We start from the raw sequence: 18,413 nt of genomic DNA on the forward strand, positions 1-18,413 counted from the left end.
GGTTCTTGTTGATGCTTATATTAAATCTAAAACACAGGTTCTTGTTGATGCTTATATTAAATCTAAAACACAGGTTCTTGTTGATGCTTATATTAAATCTTAAACAAAGGTTCTTGTTGATGCTTATATTAAATCTAAAACACAGGTTCTTGTTGATTCTTATATTTCACTTTTGGAAAGATGTTATATAGTATGGTTAAAATTCTACTATCAGTTAAAGAAGTTTTGAACTTTCTAAAAGTACCGACACTGAAATCAAATTGAAAAGAAAACTTTATGCAGACTTGCACCTGGTGTTATAATCTTAAACTTATACATAGATAATTATTGTTACACCCTGTTGAGATGTAAGAAAGGTACAAACGTGAACCGAAAAGCAACTGCGTAACCATATAATGGGTTATTTACATGGACTTATTTTTTTTGCGATTTTGAAAATGAAATTTACAAGGATGATAATTTCGCGATCTAAACCAGTACATTTGAAGTAAAAAAATGTTTGCGGTGTTAAGCACAGAGTCTGGACACTCGACATATAAAGTGTCAAATAGTCCCATGAATACACTTTATTCCAGAATATTGAGTAAATGTATGTTGTTAGACAAATCATCAACAAAACTATAAGATAGAATAAAACATACACATGAATTTTCAAACTTCATGACTCTAGTCACAACCACATGTGCGCTTTTTCAAGACGACCTTACTGTTATGAAGTTATTTCGTGGCTCATTTTATTGCTTGTCATATTATTCTGTGTATTATATTTTCGCATTCACATTATCGACCTGCAAAATCTTGAAAAATTAATCTCAATGGATATATTCTGCTATACAGTATCACATTATGAAATTTTTAGAAAGGTCTTTTATGATTTATATTTCCTTTCGTAATCAGTATGAGAATCATGCCAAGAGCCTGAAGTTGGAGGAACAAACACTGTCTAAAATAACCACTCGTATCCAGGAGAAAGTGATGATCAACTCTGGCACATGGATCGACTGGCAGTACCTACTGGATGCCGCAGTCCTGCTCAAGAAGGTATGACAATAACTCAGGGGAGGTAACTGTGGACCTTACAGTTAAAAATAATTCTACTGCTTTAAATGAGGATCATAAAATTTCACATGTTTATGTCATTAAAACATAATTGGCAGTCCAATTGATGTTCTTGAAAAAACAGTTTTGTAGTTTGGCATTCATGAATGCTTTTCTGGAGTGAACAAATTTCATATTTGTAGAAACTGACATGAAATCTGAATCAGTACTTTTCGCCTTCAACATTTCCATTGCTTCAATCAAAACAAATGTATGGTACTCAGAGCCAAGTCTTCCTTAGACATTTCCCACCACCTGTTGGAGAGAATGATCTCGTGTTTTGTTTTTTACAGTGTCGCTACACTCTCCAATATACATATCCCTACGCATACTATATGGAAAAAACAGCCCGGAAACAGCTGGTAAGTATTTACAGCAGCTTTCGTTCCTCTTTTTACTCTGATACAAATACTTCTGTCATTTACAAAATTAATTAATACAGGATAGATCAGGATATTTTAGAAGTGATGTTTAAATAGCAGATTGATTAATCAAGGTTCTTGCCTGAAGCATTTAAAATGATTTATGAATGCCATTACTGTTTCTACGAGTATTCTCATATCCTTTGTACCAGGATTCGTTCCAGCCTTGAAAAAAAACTAAAAACAAATGATTGGCTGTGAAAAGCCCTAAAATTGGTGAAAAGGATTTAAAAGCCCTTAGTTAACAAAAAGGTCTCGAAAGGATTCAACATGAGCCTTGAATTAGACTAAATGATCATTAACTTATGATCTTCTATTAATTTTGGTGGTTTGTGGTGTTATTCTCATAAAAATGAATTCAACCAATACAAGAAAATTACATTATTTCACCAGGGTTATTTTTAGCTTTTTGGACTTAAGTAACCAACCAGTGTTAGAGTTTACAGTTGTCTGGTTTTATATGGTGAGACATCCAGGTTACACATCCAGATCGCTGTTTTTTGAGAATTTGCAAATAGCAGGAGTTTTTAAGCCTTAAATTTACTGAAAAAGTCCTTAAAAGTCCCTCAAAACGCTATGAATTTCATTGTAAAATTCTTGTGCAAACCCTCTTCTACAAATTTAACATGTGTATTGATAACAGTATGAGTTGCTTTGTAAGTCAAATTTGCTATTGAAATGAACCTATCTACTGAAATAAAATTCCTGTACATATATATATTTCATTCTAATTGAGTGATTCATGGTATTACTGTATACTGGTAAATTTATGCCCTTTCACTGTAAAATCTGTTTTCTCCCAATATATAATTTGCCCTCCACATTTAATTAGTATGTATATCATGTGTTTACACATGTTTGCTGTTATAATAAATTCAACCTCATTGCGGAGGGCGAAAAAGGCCAAATTAGACTACAGCAAAAGTTTCCCGGTATACGACATGTAAAAGATATTTACCTGGTATTTATAGTTACGTAAGAATTTCACAGTTAGTCAATATGAGCCATATAAAAGGTTGTTTTATGTATCTGGTATTATTAGCTCACCTGCCGGAAGGGCAAGTGAGCTTATGCTATTGTGCGTTTTCCGTCCGTCCGTCCTCGTTCCTCAACTTTTCCTTTAAACAACTTCTTCTGAAGAATGGACAGGCCTAGTGTTATGATATTCGGCTGAAAGCTTTGTTTGTAGAAGCCTGACAAAGTTTGAAAACAAAAATGACCTTGACCTACTTTCAAGGTCACAGGAGTCAATATGTCAAAAACTTCAAACGACTTCTGAAGAACTAAAAGGTATAGAATCTTCATATTTTAATGATGGCTTCCTGGGATGGAGCCCAACAAAGTTTGAGAAAGAAAATGAACTTGACGTACATTCAAGGTCACAGCGGTCAAATATGTCAAACTCTTAAATCAACTTCTTCTGAAGAATCAAAAGGTATAGAATCTTTATATTTGGCTGGTGGCTTCCTAGGATAGAGCCTGACAAAGTTTGAGAAAGAAAATGACCTTGACATACATTCAAGGTCACAGCGGTCATATATGTCAAACTCTTTAAACAACTTCTGAAGAATCAAAAGGTATTGAATCTTTATATTTGTCTGGTGTCTTCCTAGGATAGAGCCAGACAAAGTTTGAGAATAAAAATGACCTTGACCTGCTTTCAAGGTCACAGGGGTCAAATATGTCAAACTCTTTAAACGACTTCTTCTGAAGAACCAAATTGTATAGAATCTTTATATTTGGCTATTGGCTTCCTTGGATAGAGACTGACAAAGTTTGAAAATAAAAATAAGTTTGACCTTCTTCAAGGTCTCGGGTGTCAAATATGTCAAAAGCATCAAGTGACTTCTAAAAAATCAAAAGGCATAAAATTATAATATTTGGCTAGTGGCTTCTTGGGATAAAGCTCACCAAAGTTTGCTAATTAAAATGACCTCAACCTACTTTAAATGTCGCAGAGGTAAACAACATTTCAATAGATTTGTTCTGAAGAACAAGGAATGGATTCATAAGATTTGGCTGGTAGCTTCTTGGGATAGAGCTATAAAAGTTTGAGAAGGAAAATGAATTGACATTTCTTACAAGGTCACAGGGAAAAAAATGTCGAACAACTTTTGAAGAAGAACGATGACCAAAAAGCATAAAATCTTCTAATAATATTTGACTGGTAGTTTCAACAGATGGACCCGACAAAGTTTGCGAGTGACAAATTTGTAGTACAATATAATATTTAATGAGAATATTTGCTATGACTGCTTAAATATTGAGGTGAGCGTTACAGGCCCTCTTGGGCCTCTTGTTTAAGATTACAAGTGTGAGATTAATACCAGTTGAGCAATTCAGGCCCATTGGGCATCTTGTATTTCTTCATTTGGATATTTACTAGTATTGTTGTCATGGTTCCATCCTATCTTCACCATAAATAAGGAAGTTCAGAGGATTCCTAAACTTGATTTTTTATTTGCTTCAGCAAAATCATTCAAATGTGCTCCAGACTTGAAATACAAGGTTGGACGTCTCTTGCTATCAAATTGAAAATGGATTTTCTAAGGTTTCATTAGGCCTAACTTTCATTTCAGTTTGAATATCAACAAGCTCAGCTTGAGGCGGAGGTGGAGAATTTGTCTTGGAAAATAGAGCGTGCTGAGATAACTGACAGAGGGGTAAGTGTTTAGTCTTCCACTCAGCCTAAATTACTCTAGTGAAAAAGGGTATTACACATTAAACAATAAGAAATCTGAAAAGGCCACCATGGTCTAAAGTTCACAGAAACATTTCGATTTTTCTCCAGCTCAAATAACAAAAGTAACAGATGAATTATACATGCCCAATGAATCTCTTGTTTAATTTCAAAATCTAGTTTATGTTCTAGTGGATAAAATAGTATAATGTTCCTGTCTATTACTCATACTTATAATATATTTTATTTCAGGATCTAGAAAACCAAATGGACATAGCCGAGAAAAGAAGACAAACACTACTAAAAGACTTTCTAGAATTTTAAGTGTATTCTAAGTCCACACTGCGATAAACAAACATTGACTTCAGTTTTTGTAAGCTTGGGCTCAGGGAAGTTATGTCATGTTAGAGCTCCGATCATCTCATACAACACTCTCAAGTGTTTGGGGTCAAGGATATTTGGATTCACAGAGTATGGCTTTAGATATTTGTGCTCAAGGATATTTGGATTCACAGAGTATGGCTTTAGATATTTGTGCTCAAGGAATTTGGATTCAGATGTTTGAGCACATATGTGATGGATTCAAGGCATTTTAGCACATAATTTGATTAAGATTTTTGCCAAATGGATTTGGATTCAGATATTTGAGCTTACGGTACACAGATTTAGATGTTTGTGCCACAGAGGATGGAATGAAAACTTGTCAATGAGTTTTGAGTTCAAGAACCGGATAACCCTTCAAACTTACAAACAAGCTGGAAATCTTGCCATAACTTACCATTACTTGGTGTGTTATAAAGCATCGGTTGGGATATTCTTGAATATATTGTCTGTATGAAGCAACATAAATGAACAGGTGAGGGCCGTGTTTGTTGATGTATCAAACTATTTAAATCGATTAAATGTCAAACTTTTGACTATAGTGAGAAAGATAATGTATTAATTGACTTAAAGTCATTAATGAATAATAGATTTGAACATACAATCAATTTCTTCATACAAAACATGTGTGACTGCCATAAAATTGAATATATATGATTGGTCGAGAGACATCACATGTCCATGCTAGGATGACTTCTGGGTTTTTTTGGTCTGTTATTACACCCAGAACAAAGACGTCATAGATTCTCCCTCCGCAAACACATCATGACACCAACTGACTTTGTATGAATGCTTTATATTGTAAAACTTGCTATGGTCGTCTGTTGTACTTTGTGTTGACCAGGTATGTCATATTAAACTTCACAGCCTATTAGTGTGTGGTACATTTACAGGGTCTATACAAATACAAACTAACCTCACTACAAGTCAGTAAATGTGTGCACAGATTTTATATATGTAATTATATAAATACCGCTGGTTTGATTATTTAACTTTATAAATTTGAAGAAAAATGCTATAGCAATAGCAAATACGAAGTCTTCTAAAGCACGTAAAGTTGATATTGTCATAACTAGATTGATAAAATGCTAGGTATATTTATCTAATTCCGATTCTAAATCTTTACATATTGATTATAAGATGATGAAAATTAAATAAAAATTATGCCAGATTGAGAAAATCAATTTAAGGGTTCACTGAGCAAATGTAATAAGCATCTCTGAGATACGAAACAAATTGTTCCCTATGAAGTCTTTGGGATTGCAATTTATTTTACAGGTACAGTAACTTAGAGTTAATTACTTGGAATGATGTATCTCGGTACATTTTTGTATTTTGTGTATTTTAGTATAAGTGATAAAAAATGTATAAGCTTTACAAGATGTTAAGTTCCTACAGATTTTCATAGACTTGTAAAATTGGATATTCCATCGATCAAGATTTGTATACTGTAAACAAAAAATGAAATTGGAAGAAAACAAATCAGTCCTGTTTTTTGAAGATCAAATTAAAATTTTGAAGATTAGGTAATAAGGTGCATCATAAGCCAAAAATTCTTACTCAGCAAACTACATGTAACACACTAAATCATAGAAACTGTTTTCTATGACAACATAATTTGTTGACAAATCCGTGGGAATCTTTTATTAAAATTTCAAAGTTATTTTTTCATCAGATCCCATGTTTCAGTGGGTTGACATTCCAGAGATTATAATACTATTGGTTAAGAAGTATTATTTATATAAATTTTCTATCTGTCTGAGCCTGTTTGTTCAAAATGCTGTTTTATCATTATTCCATCAATGCTGATTAAAATTTTAGATTTACTAGATTAAAATTTCAAAATTATTTTTTAAAGACATTTGTGTAGAATTTTCAAAATTAAGTTTATTGTATGTCTTTTTAATTTGATATATTTAGTGTAGAAATCTTCAGCGGAACAAAATGACCTAAAAGTGTGTTTAATGACTTGGCCAAGTAGGTCTCTAACACAGGCACTTAGGTTTACACTACACTGAGACGTGTGTTCAGGATAACATGACACAGGAAAGAGTACAGTGCACATGGACTTGTGTAGCTGGTGGAAGTCTAATTGAGCCATATTTCAGGATTGATGAACTCACAACTGTATCATCAGTTTCATTGTTGGTGGCTTTGAGCAGTTACAACATTTTAAATGGGGATTGGAAATATGTCATGGCTTTAAACAGGCCTATTTATGATTTAGCTAATGATAAAATCCAGAACACAGGTGTCTGTGTTTTAGTTATAACAACACAATTGAAGATTATTGAAAAAGCTGGGAACTGTATGAAAATGCCAAAGAATTAAGATGTAATTATTATGTTATCATGTGTAATTTTTCCATAGTTGTGTGATTTCTTTCAATTATCACTTGACACGATTGTTTCAGTGCCATATTATTTATATTTATCCATTGATTTGTGCTGCTTCAGTTTCTTAATGTAAATTTCAGCATTACATTTTTCTTCATTTATTACAATATATCTACTTCTTTTTCATCCCGTATAAATAATATATTAAAGATAAATTTTATAAAATAATGATAGTCCCTTATCATGTTACATGTATTATCTTCCTAAAGATTTAAGATGACTGCAAGCTTATATAGGATCATTTTCAAATTTTAAACCTTTTCCCCTTTTTCACCCACTTGTCTAGGAACTGGATTAATTAACCTTTGTCAGGAGCAGGAACTGGTGGTAATTTTTCCCCAGAAAGTACTTCATCTGAGATATAGATCACTGAAATAGTAATATTTAGATCATTCAAATTTGCTGAACAGATAATATTTAATATCCTTCACTCTAACAAGAACTTCACATTTGAAATAATCTGCTATGCTAACATAAACTTTGTAAAACAGGATGACTTATTTCAAACTGCATTACACCAAATTGATTACTTTTTCTTCAGATATTCTTTGTAAATAGGTTTTAGCATTTACAAGTCAGACAATGACAGATTGCCTTTTTAGAATCCCTGTCCCACTGCACTGCCGTTTTTCCTATATACAGTATCTTCCCTCTAACTCCTGTTTGGATATAACTAGCACAATTAGGCTAGTACACTTTTGTTCACCAGGTAACTCAAATTGGTTATGGCGTTAGTATAACAATCTGAAGTCCAGTGTTAGAATCTCGCCCTAGCCCAGCTGATTTTTATTTTTTGCGCTCAGAACATTCTTGTTGATTATACTTTGTTTATTTCTTATTTCATCTTTAATATTTCTCATTAAAGTCCTGCAAGGTATGGTTTTCTTTCCAGAAATGATTTATCAAGGCTAGAGTCATGGCAGAAAAACAGTTTCAAAACTTTGTTAAAGTTTTTGGCAGTGGTACAGGGATCCCTACAATATTCGTTTTTATTTGAGGCATAAATCAGAGCAAGCAGTTAATATTTTGATAATGAATTAAAAAAACACCATTGTTTTGCCAAAATAAAACTTGAAAGCCTGGCAATCGTGAGCCGTTCCCAATTCTTTGGCTGAAGTATGTCCATTTGTAAACTTAAAGTAACAAAGGCCGTTTTCATTTATCGCGATCCAAATGGTTGAACCGGTTGGACAACAGTTGTTCGTTTATGAAATAAGGTGGGACGTAGTAATCTGATGCTGCTTTCAGGCTAGCCTTGACAAAGCCTTGCAGGGCCTGCATACAATTTTGCAGGTCCGTCATGATTTATGCCAGAAAATGTTAAATTGAAAAACAGACATACCGGTCATTCCGAATAAACGAACTGGCTCATAGAGATGAAAATTTCACAACATGTCAAGGTCTGTGTCCGATATGAAAGGTTGATGAATTAGTAGTGTCCGAATTTAATTGAAAATTAAATATGTGTATTTGTACAAATTTTATTGATAGCAAGTTTGCTTATTCTGTAATAATTTATTTACCAAAATACAATTTATTTAAATAGAATATTTCAAATTAATTTTGAAATAAAAATATTTAATTGTCTTGCCTTGTTAATAATTGTAGCTTCAGATATTTTTTTCAAGAAATTATAGCCTCAAGATTGTTGAAGCTGTTCTTTGATACAATTTCATCTGCAGTCTTATGATTTGGGGCAGTGCTATTATATTTATAAGTCTTGAAAAAATCTTTATTATAAGAATATTGCTGGTTAAAATTGTTATTATCAATATTATAAGTAAGCAAATTATTTCCTGGAACAGTCTTCCATTTCTATAAATATATTTCTTGATATGACAAAGAAGTCATCTCAAATTTTTACCACTTGTACTGTGTACAAGTATTTTGAAAGTGAAGTCAGGTTTCACTGTACATCCTTTTTTGAAACTATTACAGTACAAGTGATATTTCAAATAAATTCAGCAGTTTTTTTCCAAAAATGTCCATTTACATAAGGATACAGAGTCTGTTATAAGTTAATAATGATACATTGATGGAACAATCAGTACCTGTATCAAAATTGGGTTGTGACATATATGTTTTGTTAAATTACCATTTAGTATTCTATTCTATTTGTAGTGGTTTGTAGATTGTCAATTGTGTGATGAATTAATTGTATCTGTGGTATGCTGGGTATTATGTTATTAGCTTAATAGATGAATTAGGTCAGTAAACTGTAAAATTGTTGGAATGAATTAAAAAAAAATACAAATACAAATATAAAACCAATTAAAAACAAATCATTGAAATTTATTCAAAGCCTTTATCACTCCTGGGATAATTGATTTTATTTGCTTGCTAGAATTGTTTTAGCTTGTTCCTGAAGCCATAATATGTAATAAAGTAAAAATGGCAAAGAAGGTGAAGGCACTGATAGGAATGAGTTCAAAGTGAGCATATTATGTTTGTTATTTGCTTTCAATTCATTCACCCCTGAAGATACACTTTATACTCTTCCAATTCAAAGGCTGGAATAGTTCATTATGAAATTTCAGGGGTAAATTAGTTAAACAAAAAAAGCCAATAAAGGTCTCGTGAATGGAAAATTTGAAATTTTGTAATATTGTTTAATTGTTGAGATCCAAAGGTAAATGCATATTCTGTTTATTTTTCTCATCTCTACTTTTGTTTTGTGGCATAGCTGATATTTTGTTTTTGAAATGGGTTTGTTGATGGTTTATTTTTTTTATTGCAGGACAACTTTCTAATGACATTCATAACAGCATAAATGGAGGAGGGGTGCTTTTTGGCACATAGGTATTTACTAAATCATTAGTACTGTATGCTTTTTTTCATGTTTTCTTTATTTTAAATATAGATATATGATTGACCTTATTTCCGTTTATACTAATTTAGCTCCCAAAGAATGGTTGATAAACTGGTGTAATACAATTAATACTTCTGCCGAATGGAATTTTAAAAAAATATTGTCCTGAAAATAGAGTTTTCTTTAGAATTATACTGTACAGTATAAACCATGCTGGAAGTTTGTGAAGGATTAGATCATGTTTTCAAAATGTTTTTAATTATTCCTTATTTCCTCATCAATGAATTTTGAAGTAAATTTTGTTCCCAAATCAATGATTTATACACTTGAAATATGCCAAAATTCACATCACACGTCCAAATTAGAAAGATGAATGTTCAAAGACTTTCATAACTTTGTTCCCTTTTTGTTCTTTATTTCAGTCAGTTTTTCTTCGGCAACCACGAAATAGTAAAATAATCAATACAGGTATTGGGTTTAAGAACAGACTTTTTACATGACTAAATTGCAGCTTTTTACATGACTAAATTGCAGCAGGCACTGATATGGGGAAACAATACTTCTACTTCTACTGAATTATTACATAGGTTCATATCAAAGGTATGAGACCAAAAAAACAAATATTGGTAAACCATGTATAATTTGTTCAACCATTGAATGTACCCTATTTTACCAGTGATGTTCACTAAAAAGCCCACTCTCTGTTAGTTATATATAGCAGCAAAGAAGACTGTCACATCATAAAATTAACCTTTTTATACATAAGGTCGATTGTAGAAATACACCAAGTATCCTCCCGATTTTTAAGAACTGTAGGCTACTGATGAAATATATTGATAAAGATTTAATAAATTTCCCTTTCATTTTGTCAGCTTTGATCTTCTCTTTATTATCATTTTATTGTGCCTCATATACTATAAAATGTCCATCTTGACTTTTATAACTTTAACCTTTTGACCTTTAACACTGAGTGTCATGACGAGATTGTTGTGACTGCCACTTCCTGTTGTGCCCGTTACCGATGTATACCTAGATATTGTAGCAACTCTTCCTTCTCTTAACTATCAACATGTATTATTTATTTTTTGATTCATTCGTTTGTTATGAAATATATGAAATATAATATATATCATACTGATCACTCCTTTAAGTTTTGTTGATGTGCATTTAGTAAAAATGGAAGAAAAAAATGGAGAAAAAATTAAAACAAAAATCATGTTTTTGTTTACTGTTGTCTTTAAAAAAAATGTGACTCATGAATTTAAGACTGACTTGCTCCAAATTAATTGTACTCTCAATACCTTGCCCTGTGAACCTTATTTATAAAAGTTATGAACACATAACATTCTTACTATGGACAAGTTTTAATTGTATTGGCTGTTGTAATAAAAGTCACCAAAACTTCCCCTGAATTAAAAAAAATGATGTTAATTGAAGTCGTTGTACTGTCATGAAATTTCATTCGGGGACTTATGTATATCTATTTTTAGGTCACCTGAGCTTTGCTCAAGTGAACTTTTCCGATCACTTTCCGTCCAGCGTCATGCGTAAACTTTTTACATTTTCAACTTCTTCTCAAGAACCAGTGAATGGAATTTTTTCAAACTTGGTCAGAATCATCCTTGGTAGATGAGGCTACAAAATTGTAAAATTGGGATACCTACCCCAACCCCTGGGGCCAGGGTGGGGCCCCAAAGGGAAAATTAAGCAATATTTCAAAAATCTTCTTCTCCAGACTCGGTACTCAGACTCAGCTACTGCAGTCATTTTCTCTGCGTGGATGGAAAGATCATCAGGGGCTTTATTTAAATTATAAATTTCAAGACCCCTGAGCTATCCGTTCTCCCTTGGGATGGGGGTAAAGTTTACTATAGTTTATATAGGGAAACAACACTTTTGGGTATGTTTTGACAATTTTTTGTAGGAAATTATTCTTGGTGAGAATTATCCTTGGAGGAAGATGGTTTTAAATTGTAAAATTGGGATTCCTACCCCAACCCTAGGGCCCTAAAGGGAAAATTAAGCAATATTTCAAAAATCTTCTCCAGACTAAGAGGTACTACAGTCATTTTCTCTGCATGGATGGAAAGATCATCAGTGGCTTTATTTAAATTGTAAATTTCAGGACCCCCAAGCTATCCGTTCTCCCTTGGAGAGGGGGTAAAGTTTCCTTGGACAATGTCTGACGAAGTTTGCGAAAAAGAAATGGCCCAGAAGCATGATATTTGGCTAATAAGTTTCTAGGAAGACGCCTGACAAGGTTTGCGAAAAGAATTGACCTTTTCCCTTATTTAAAGTCATATGGGTCAAATTTGTTAAAACCTTTAAATGACTTCTTCTGATTAATTGAAAGGTCCAGGGCATGATCTTTGGCTGATAGGGAAATGAGATGAAGCCCGATAAAGTTTGCAAAAAGAAATGACCTTGACCTTTATTCAAGGTCACGGGTCAAATTTGATAAAACCTTTAAACGACTTCTTCTGATTAATTGAAAGCCCAGGGCATGATCTTTGGCTGATAGGGAAATGAGATGAAGCCCGATAAAGTTTGCAAAAATAAATGACCTTGACCCATATTCAAGGTCACAGGGGTCAAATTTGATAAAACCTTTGAACAACTTCTTCTGATTAACCAAAAGGCCTAGAAGGGTGATAATCGGCTGATAGGTTCCGAGGATGAAGCCTGACAAAGTTTGCGAAAAGAGATGACCTTGACCCATATTCAAGGTCACAGGGGTCAAATTTGATAAAGCTTTAAACAACTTCTTCTAATTAACCAAAAGGCCTAGAAGGGTGATCATCGGCTGATAGGTTCCAAGGATGAGGCCTGACAAAGTTTGCGAAAAGAGATGACCTTTGCCCATATTCAAGGTCACAGGGGTCAAATATGTTGAGAACCTTTAAACGGCTTCTCCTGATTAACCAAAAGGCCCACAAGCGTGATATTTAGCTTATAAATATCTAGGATGACACCCGATAAGATTTCTGAAAAGAAATGAGCTTGACCCATATTCAAGGTCATAGTGGTCGAATTTGTTAAAACCTTTAAACGTCTTCTTCTGATTAACTGAGAGGCTATGAAACATGCTATTTGGCTGATATGTTCCTAGGATAATGTCTGACAAAGATTGGGAAAAGAAATGACCTTGACCTGTATTTTAAAACCTTTAAACGACTTCTCCTGATTTACCAAAAGGCCAACAAGTGTGATATTTAGCTTATAAATATCTAGGATGATGCCCGATAAGATTTCTGAAAAGAAATGACCTTGACCCATATTCAAGTCATAGGGAATAACCAAGAGACCCAGGCTGATAATATTTGGCCAGTAGCATGCTGGGATGAAGGGCTACGAAGTTTGTTCAAATGAATGACCTTCCCTCATATTCAAGATCACAGGGGTCAAATATGTTAAAATGTTTAAATGACTTCTTCTGAATACCCAAAATGCCCAGGGTGATATTTGGCCAGTAGTATACTGGGATGAAGGGCTACAAAGTTTGTTCATATGAATGACTTTCGCCCATATTCCAGATCACAGGGGTTATTTGTCTTAAAAACAACTTAAAAACAACTTCTGAATAACTTAAGGTTCCAGGGTGATCGGTTGTTCATGTGAATGACCTTGACATACTTTCAAGATCACATCTGGTCCACAGTGCTTAAATCTTTAAAAGTCACCTCAATAAACAAAAAGTATAGGGCCATTAGGGTGATGTTTGACAAGTTGCATTCTGTGAGGAAGGCTATAGAGTTAGTTCAATTTAATGTTCATGTTTGACTTTCAAGGTCACAGGGGTCAAATGTATTTTAATCATTTAACAGGTTCTTTTAAATGACTTAAGTCAAGACACTGATATTTTGCCTGTAGCTTTATGTTAGTCCACCCTTAAGGTTACAATTGTGAGATTAATACCAGGTGAGCGATACAGGCCCATTGGGACTCTTGTTTTCAAGATCACAAGGTGACAAGGATCAAATATGTTCAAAATCTTAAAACAACTTCTTCTGAATAACCAAGTTGCAGGTTGATGATATTTGGCCTGTAACATGATTGGATGAACGGCTACCAAGTTTGTTCAAATGAATGACCTTGAATAATATTCTAAGTCACAGGGGTCAAATATAGTAAATTCCTTAAACAACTTCTTCTGAATAACCATAAGGCCTAGAATGTTGATATCTGGTCAGTAGCATGGTGGGATTAAGGGCTACCAAGTTTGTTCAAGTGAATGACCTTGATTATATTCAAGGTCACAGGGGTCAATATTGTTTTAAATCTGAACAAATTTGAAAAACGACTTCTTTTGAATAACCATGAGGCCTAGAATATTGATATTTAGCGAGTGAGTGATGATGATGATGCTTGGATGGAGGGCTATCATTTCATTTGAATGACCTTGACCCACTTTTGAGGTCACCTATAGATAAATATGTTTAAACATTTAAATTACCTAATTTCAATAAACAAAACGATAGGGTGGTGATATTTTGCAAGTTGCATTCTGGGATGAAGGGCTATAAAACATAATGACCTTGTTCGACTTTCAAGGTCACAGGGGCGAAAAGTTTTTAAATCTTTTAACAGGTTCTTTTGAATGACTTTTAATCATAAATACTGATATTTTGCCTTTAGCTTTATTTAAGATCACTTTTAAGGTTACAAGTGTGAGCTGTATACCAGGTGAGCAATGCAGCCATTGGGCCTCATGCATTTTGATTTTCCTGTAATTATTTGAAGACTCGTGAAAAAGTACGTTTATAACAAGATGTGAAGTGTACACGCATCAATTACTTTGGGGTAATCATAAAATCTAAAGGGAGGTGACTCATTTAGAGCACATCTATATATAAGGTAGCTTATATAAATTCATTCTTAATCTGTCCAGGATTTCGATGTATATGCCATGGTGCTGTTTATCATACATTTAACAAATCACCAAGTATTTTCAGTGTTTGGACACTCGACACATTCAATATGCGTCAATTTACATTTTCTTTGTATGCTATTTCCATTTTACTTGTCTTTTTAGAAGAATTTTGAACTTTATTTTAGACTCTTGCAATGTTTCATTGCATCCCAATGAGATAGATTGGTGAAAATATTTGCATAATTGTTGGTAAACCATTGGTAAGGATGGATCAATCCATCATAGCTGCATAAACAATATAAACAACATATTACCAAAACTGTTGATAATCCATTGTGCAATATTTTATTATTTAGCAAAAATAAAATGACTGTTTATATATATGTACATGATTGGCATACTAACAATATCCAAAAACAAATGGAAGAATGATCCCTATTGGCCCCATTTTACCCTCCAATACTTTATCTTCTGTGTCACGATCCTTTATCACAGGCATGTTTCACTATGAAACAGTTTCAGACCAGTCTGTATAACAAAATAGCTAGGTATGCATCTCTTCTTGGCAAATTTGAAGTTCCCAGAACTACTGCAGGACGTCCAGAAGCATTCTACATTATACAACTGATATTTAAAATGAAATTAACTTATGTTCAACAAATTGTGCACAAAATCGAATGCCAGACTCTAATACTTGATAAATGGCAAGAAACTGAATTTTATCCCATGTTTAATTGAGTTTGTCACGACTCTTTATTAAAAAATATTTACAAATAAATAAATAGATAAAGTAAATAAATACAGTGTAACAAAACTTGTTTTCACACCACAATATTATCGTAGATTGTGTCTTTATCAGACATCTGTTTTATGAGAACGTACTTAATATCACAATTTTCATATTGTACACTAGGAAAATTTTGTCAATCCAAACTTTCAACAGACGAAAGTATTCGCCCTCAACATTTGATAACTATCTTTGATATTTTGTTCACTGAGCTTTACTATAATGCTCAATTTGCCCTCATTACGGAGGATTTTTGTCAATCCAAGCTTTCAACAGACGAAAGTATTCGCCCTCAACATTTGATAACTATCTTTGATATTTTGTTCACTGAGCTTTACTATAATGCTCAATTTGCCCTCATTACGGAGGAAGTCAAACTGCAGCAAACATTTCTCAGTACGTTTGTATAGAGTATACAAATACACCAGTAAAATGACAGGTTTTAAACATTACCTGGTAAGTGTTTTTTATTTATTTTATCGTTAATTAACAGTCACTCTTAATACATTTTCTTGCACATTTCCCATTACTTGTATTCAAGCTCTAACCAATTACTGTATACTTGTTTAATTCTAAGATGATAAATTCTGTTTTGACAGTTCACACTACCATGAATTTAATAAGCAAATTTACATGATTTAAATTATTTCTGATAACAATATGATTCATCAAAAGGCAAACAAATTCAAATCCAACAGCTGATGGTTTTCTTGCAAACTTTTTCAAAATGATGAATCAACAAAAAACAAATGATTACTAAAGAATAAATGAATATAAACATTTTTTTAATGCATGGAAATTAACTTTTTCCCTCAATGAGTAATTTTTGTTCCTCCATAAGATTTGATTTTTTTTTCTCTGTCGGGTGTCCTTAGGTAGACCAGACTATGAAGACCTTCAGTTATATGTAATTTATGTCTCATGGAAAAAAGTTTGCACCTCTGCCCTGCCCTAAATGGAGGGTACTTCCTCTGTGATTTTGGTGGTGCGAAATCCTGAGTACACATAGGGACTTGCTCGACTCTTCAACGTGGCTGCACTGGCCTGACCAAAGGCTGACGGCACTTTGTAAGCGTTTGCAGCTGGGTTACCTCCCCCTGGATAGAAACAAAGTGTTAAAGTGGTCATGTCCTAAAATACACGTCTCTTGGATCAATGGACAAATAACTGTAATGCATGTACCTCTACCTTGACATTATATTTCAAAATGATTATGTCAGCAAAGTAAATGACTCATTGGTTACTAAAAATGCAATATAGTCAATATTGCATGTATAGTGTTCTGTTCATGGACACCAGTCCATCACTGGTTAACTTCCCAGTGGATAGTGGTACCTATTGATACAATTGGGTTTGACACCTCATAGAAATGTTTTTTTCTGATTTTACCTGGTATCCTAACTGAAGTTTTAACTTACGTCTGTTGCTCTTAGGGCGACTTGTCATGGTATATTTAGGTGTAGATTCTGCTAGACTCGGAGTATAAGCAGCAGGTCCTGGGCTTACCTTGCCTTCAACAAAACATTTTTCAGTGATTTTATATATATCAACTGGTTTGTATAGGAAAATTACATGATGCCTATTCTTAATTGACAAAATATGGACAGCTATGTCTTAAAATTGCATATATTGATTAATATAAAATCCTGTAAATTATCACTCTACCAAGTAATATTTAGTATACTTAGTCTCTGCTTAGATGACAGTTTTGTCTACATATTCTGGATTAAGGTTTAACCCTAATTTATATTGAAATCAACCCAAAACTAAACTTTTTTTCAACTATAATAAATAGCTATTTGCAATGTTTTACAGGACATCATTACGTTAAGGTCTGGTTACATTGACTGAGAAATTCCTATCAATATTCTTCGAGAGTAATAATGTCAATCATGGCTACACCTACTGTCTGGGACTTCAAACTGCCTCCCCATGGAGAAGGAGGGTGCCTTGCGACCACCAGGAACAGTGTCATTCTGCTCTGCCTTGTAGGAGTTGGGGGCAGGGTTTTCAGCTGTCAATCAAATAAACGAATTACAGACTGTCTTGTTTTAATTCAGCTGTCAATCAAATAAATCAATTATAGACGGTCCTGTTTTTAATTCAGCTGTCAATCAAATAAATAGATAATGTAGACGGTCTTGTTTTCAATGAGGAAAATTGGCCTTGATATTCTCTGTGCATCAAAACTGATATAGTAAGTTCACACTTTTTCACAATTTCGTCCGAAAATATAAAAACTATTTCGCTGAAGAATTTGAGTTATTGTATCCATTATTCATGACTAAAATACTGTATTCTGGGAAACTTTTGCCAAATCGAACACTTGCTCTTTTCCAATAAAATCCATGTTCGGCCAGTGTTCATTTCACCCTTGACATGTAATTACTATATATTGTATGTTGTGTACTAATATCAACTGTCATGATAAATTCACCCTCAATGGGGAGGGTAGAAATCTCAATGGGGAGGGCGAAAAGGGGATTGTAAAGGTCGGAAATTTCCAGGTATACAGTATTCAAATCAATTGTTACCCATAAAGTTTCTTGAATTTTTCTTTGGTCTAGATCTACAATCTTGGACAAAATTAAATCAAATGTTTGAATAGAGACATTCTCATGTGCAGGTAACAGTTTCATTCAACTCCACAACTTACTTTCATGGGCTCTAATCTTTTGTCTCATGGAATATGCCGGAGAGTCATTTTTCACGAAATTTTTCGACAGGTTGTAACTTCCTGGCCCTGGGAGATCTCCTTCTCCTGTAAGAAACCATCAGAAAGTACTTTAATAAACATCAGACAATATGTAACAGCACACATTCTTATTTGGTAGGTGAATGTTGTGTTGGTGTTTTGGGTGATTTGGTGTTGGTGTCTCAGAGTGAATGGTGGTTATCTAGGTGTACAGTGTTGTAGGCTGAATTGGCTGATGTCTTAGACCTTGAATCTCGGCTGGTGAAACTGTAGGG

At 33.5% G+C, this 18,413-nt stretch overlaps 2 protein-coding genes across 2 annotated transcripts in view; one reads left to right on the plus strand and one right to left on the minus strand.

The window, feature by feature from the left end:
• LOC110452622 (potential E3 ubiquitin-protein ligase ariadne-2-like) overlaps window positions 1-7,873 on the plus strand; it is a 24,354-nt gene extending 16,481 nt beyond the window's left edge. Inside the window, exons 12-15 of the mRNA XM_021501254.1 lie at window positions 898-1,041; window positions 1,392-1,460; window positions 4,100-4,183; window positions 4,453-7,873. Of these exons, the coding sequence (XP_021356929.1) occupies window positions 898-1,041; window positions 1,392-1,460; window positions 4,100-4,183; window positions 4,453-4,524 (369 nt within the window). The 3' untranslated portion in view covers window positions 4,525-7,873. The remainder of the gene's footprint in view (window positions 1-897; window positions 1,042-1,391; window positions 1,461-4,099; window positions 4,184-4,452) is intronic.
• Window positions 7,874-16,211: 8,338 nt separating this feature from the next.
• The window catches only part of LOC110452661, a 31,928-nt gene continuing 29,726 nt past the window's right edge, over window positions 16,212-18,413 (minus strand). Inside the window, exons 10-13 of the mRNA XM_021501309.1 lie at window positions 18,100-18,204; window positions 17,350-17,457; window positions 16,862-16,954; window positions 16,212-16,540 (exon numbers count right to left, since the gene is read on the minus strand). Of these exons, the coding sequence (XP_021356984.1) occupies window positions 16,395-16,540; window positions 16,862-16,954; window positions 17,350-17,457; window positions 18,100-18,204 (452 nt within the window). The 3' untranslated portion in view covers window positions 16,212-16,394. The remainder of the gene's footprint in view (window positions 16,541-16,861; window positions 16,955-17,349; window positions 17,458-18,099; window positions 18,205-18,413) is intronic.

The sequence above is a fragment of the Mizuhopecten yessoensis genome, unplaced genomic scaffold (genome assembly GCF_002113885.1).
Source record: "Mizuhopecten yessoensis strain PY_sf001 unplaced genomic scaffold, ASM211388v2 scaffold6779, whole genome shotgun sequence".
Classification (NCBI taxonomy): domain Eukaryota; kingdom Metazoa; phylum Mollusca; class Bivalvia; order Pectinida; family Pectinidae; genus Mizuhopecten; species Mizuhopecten yessoensis.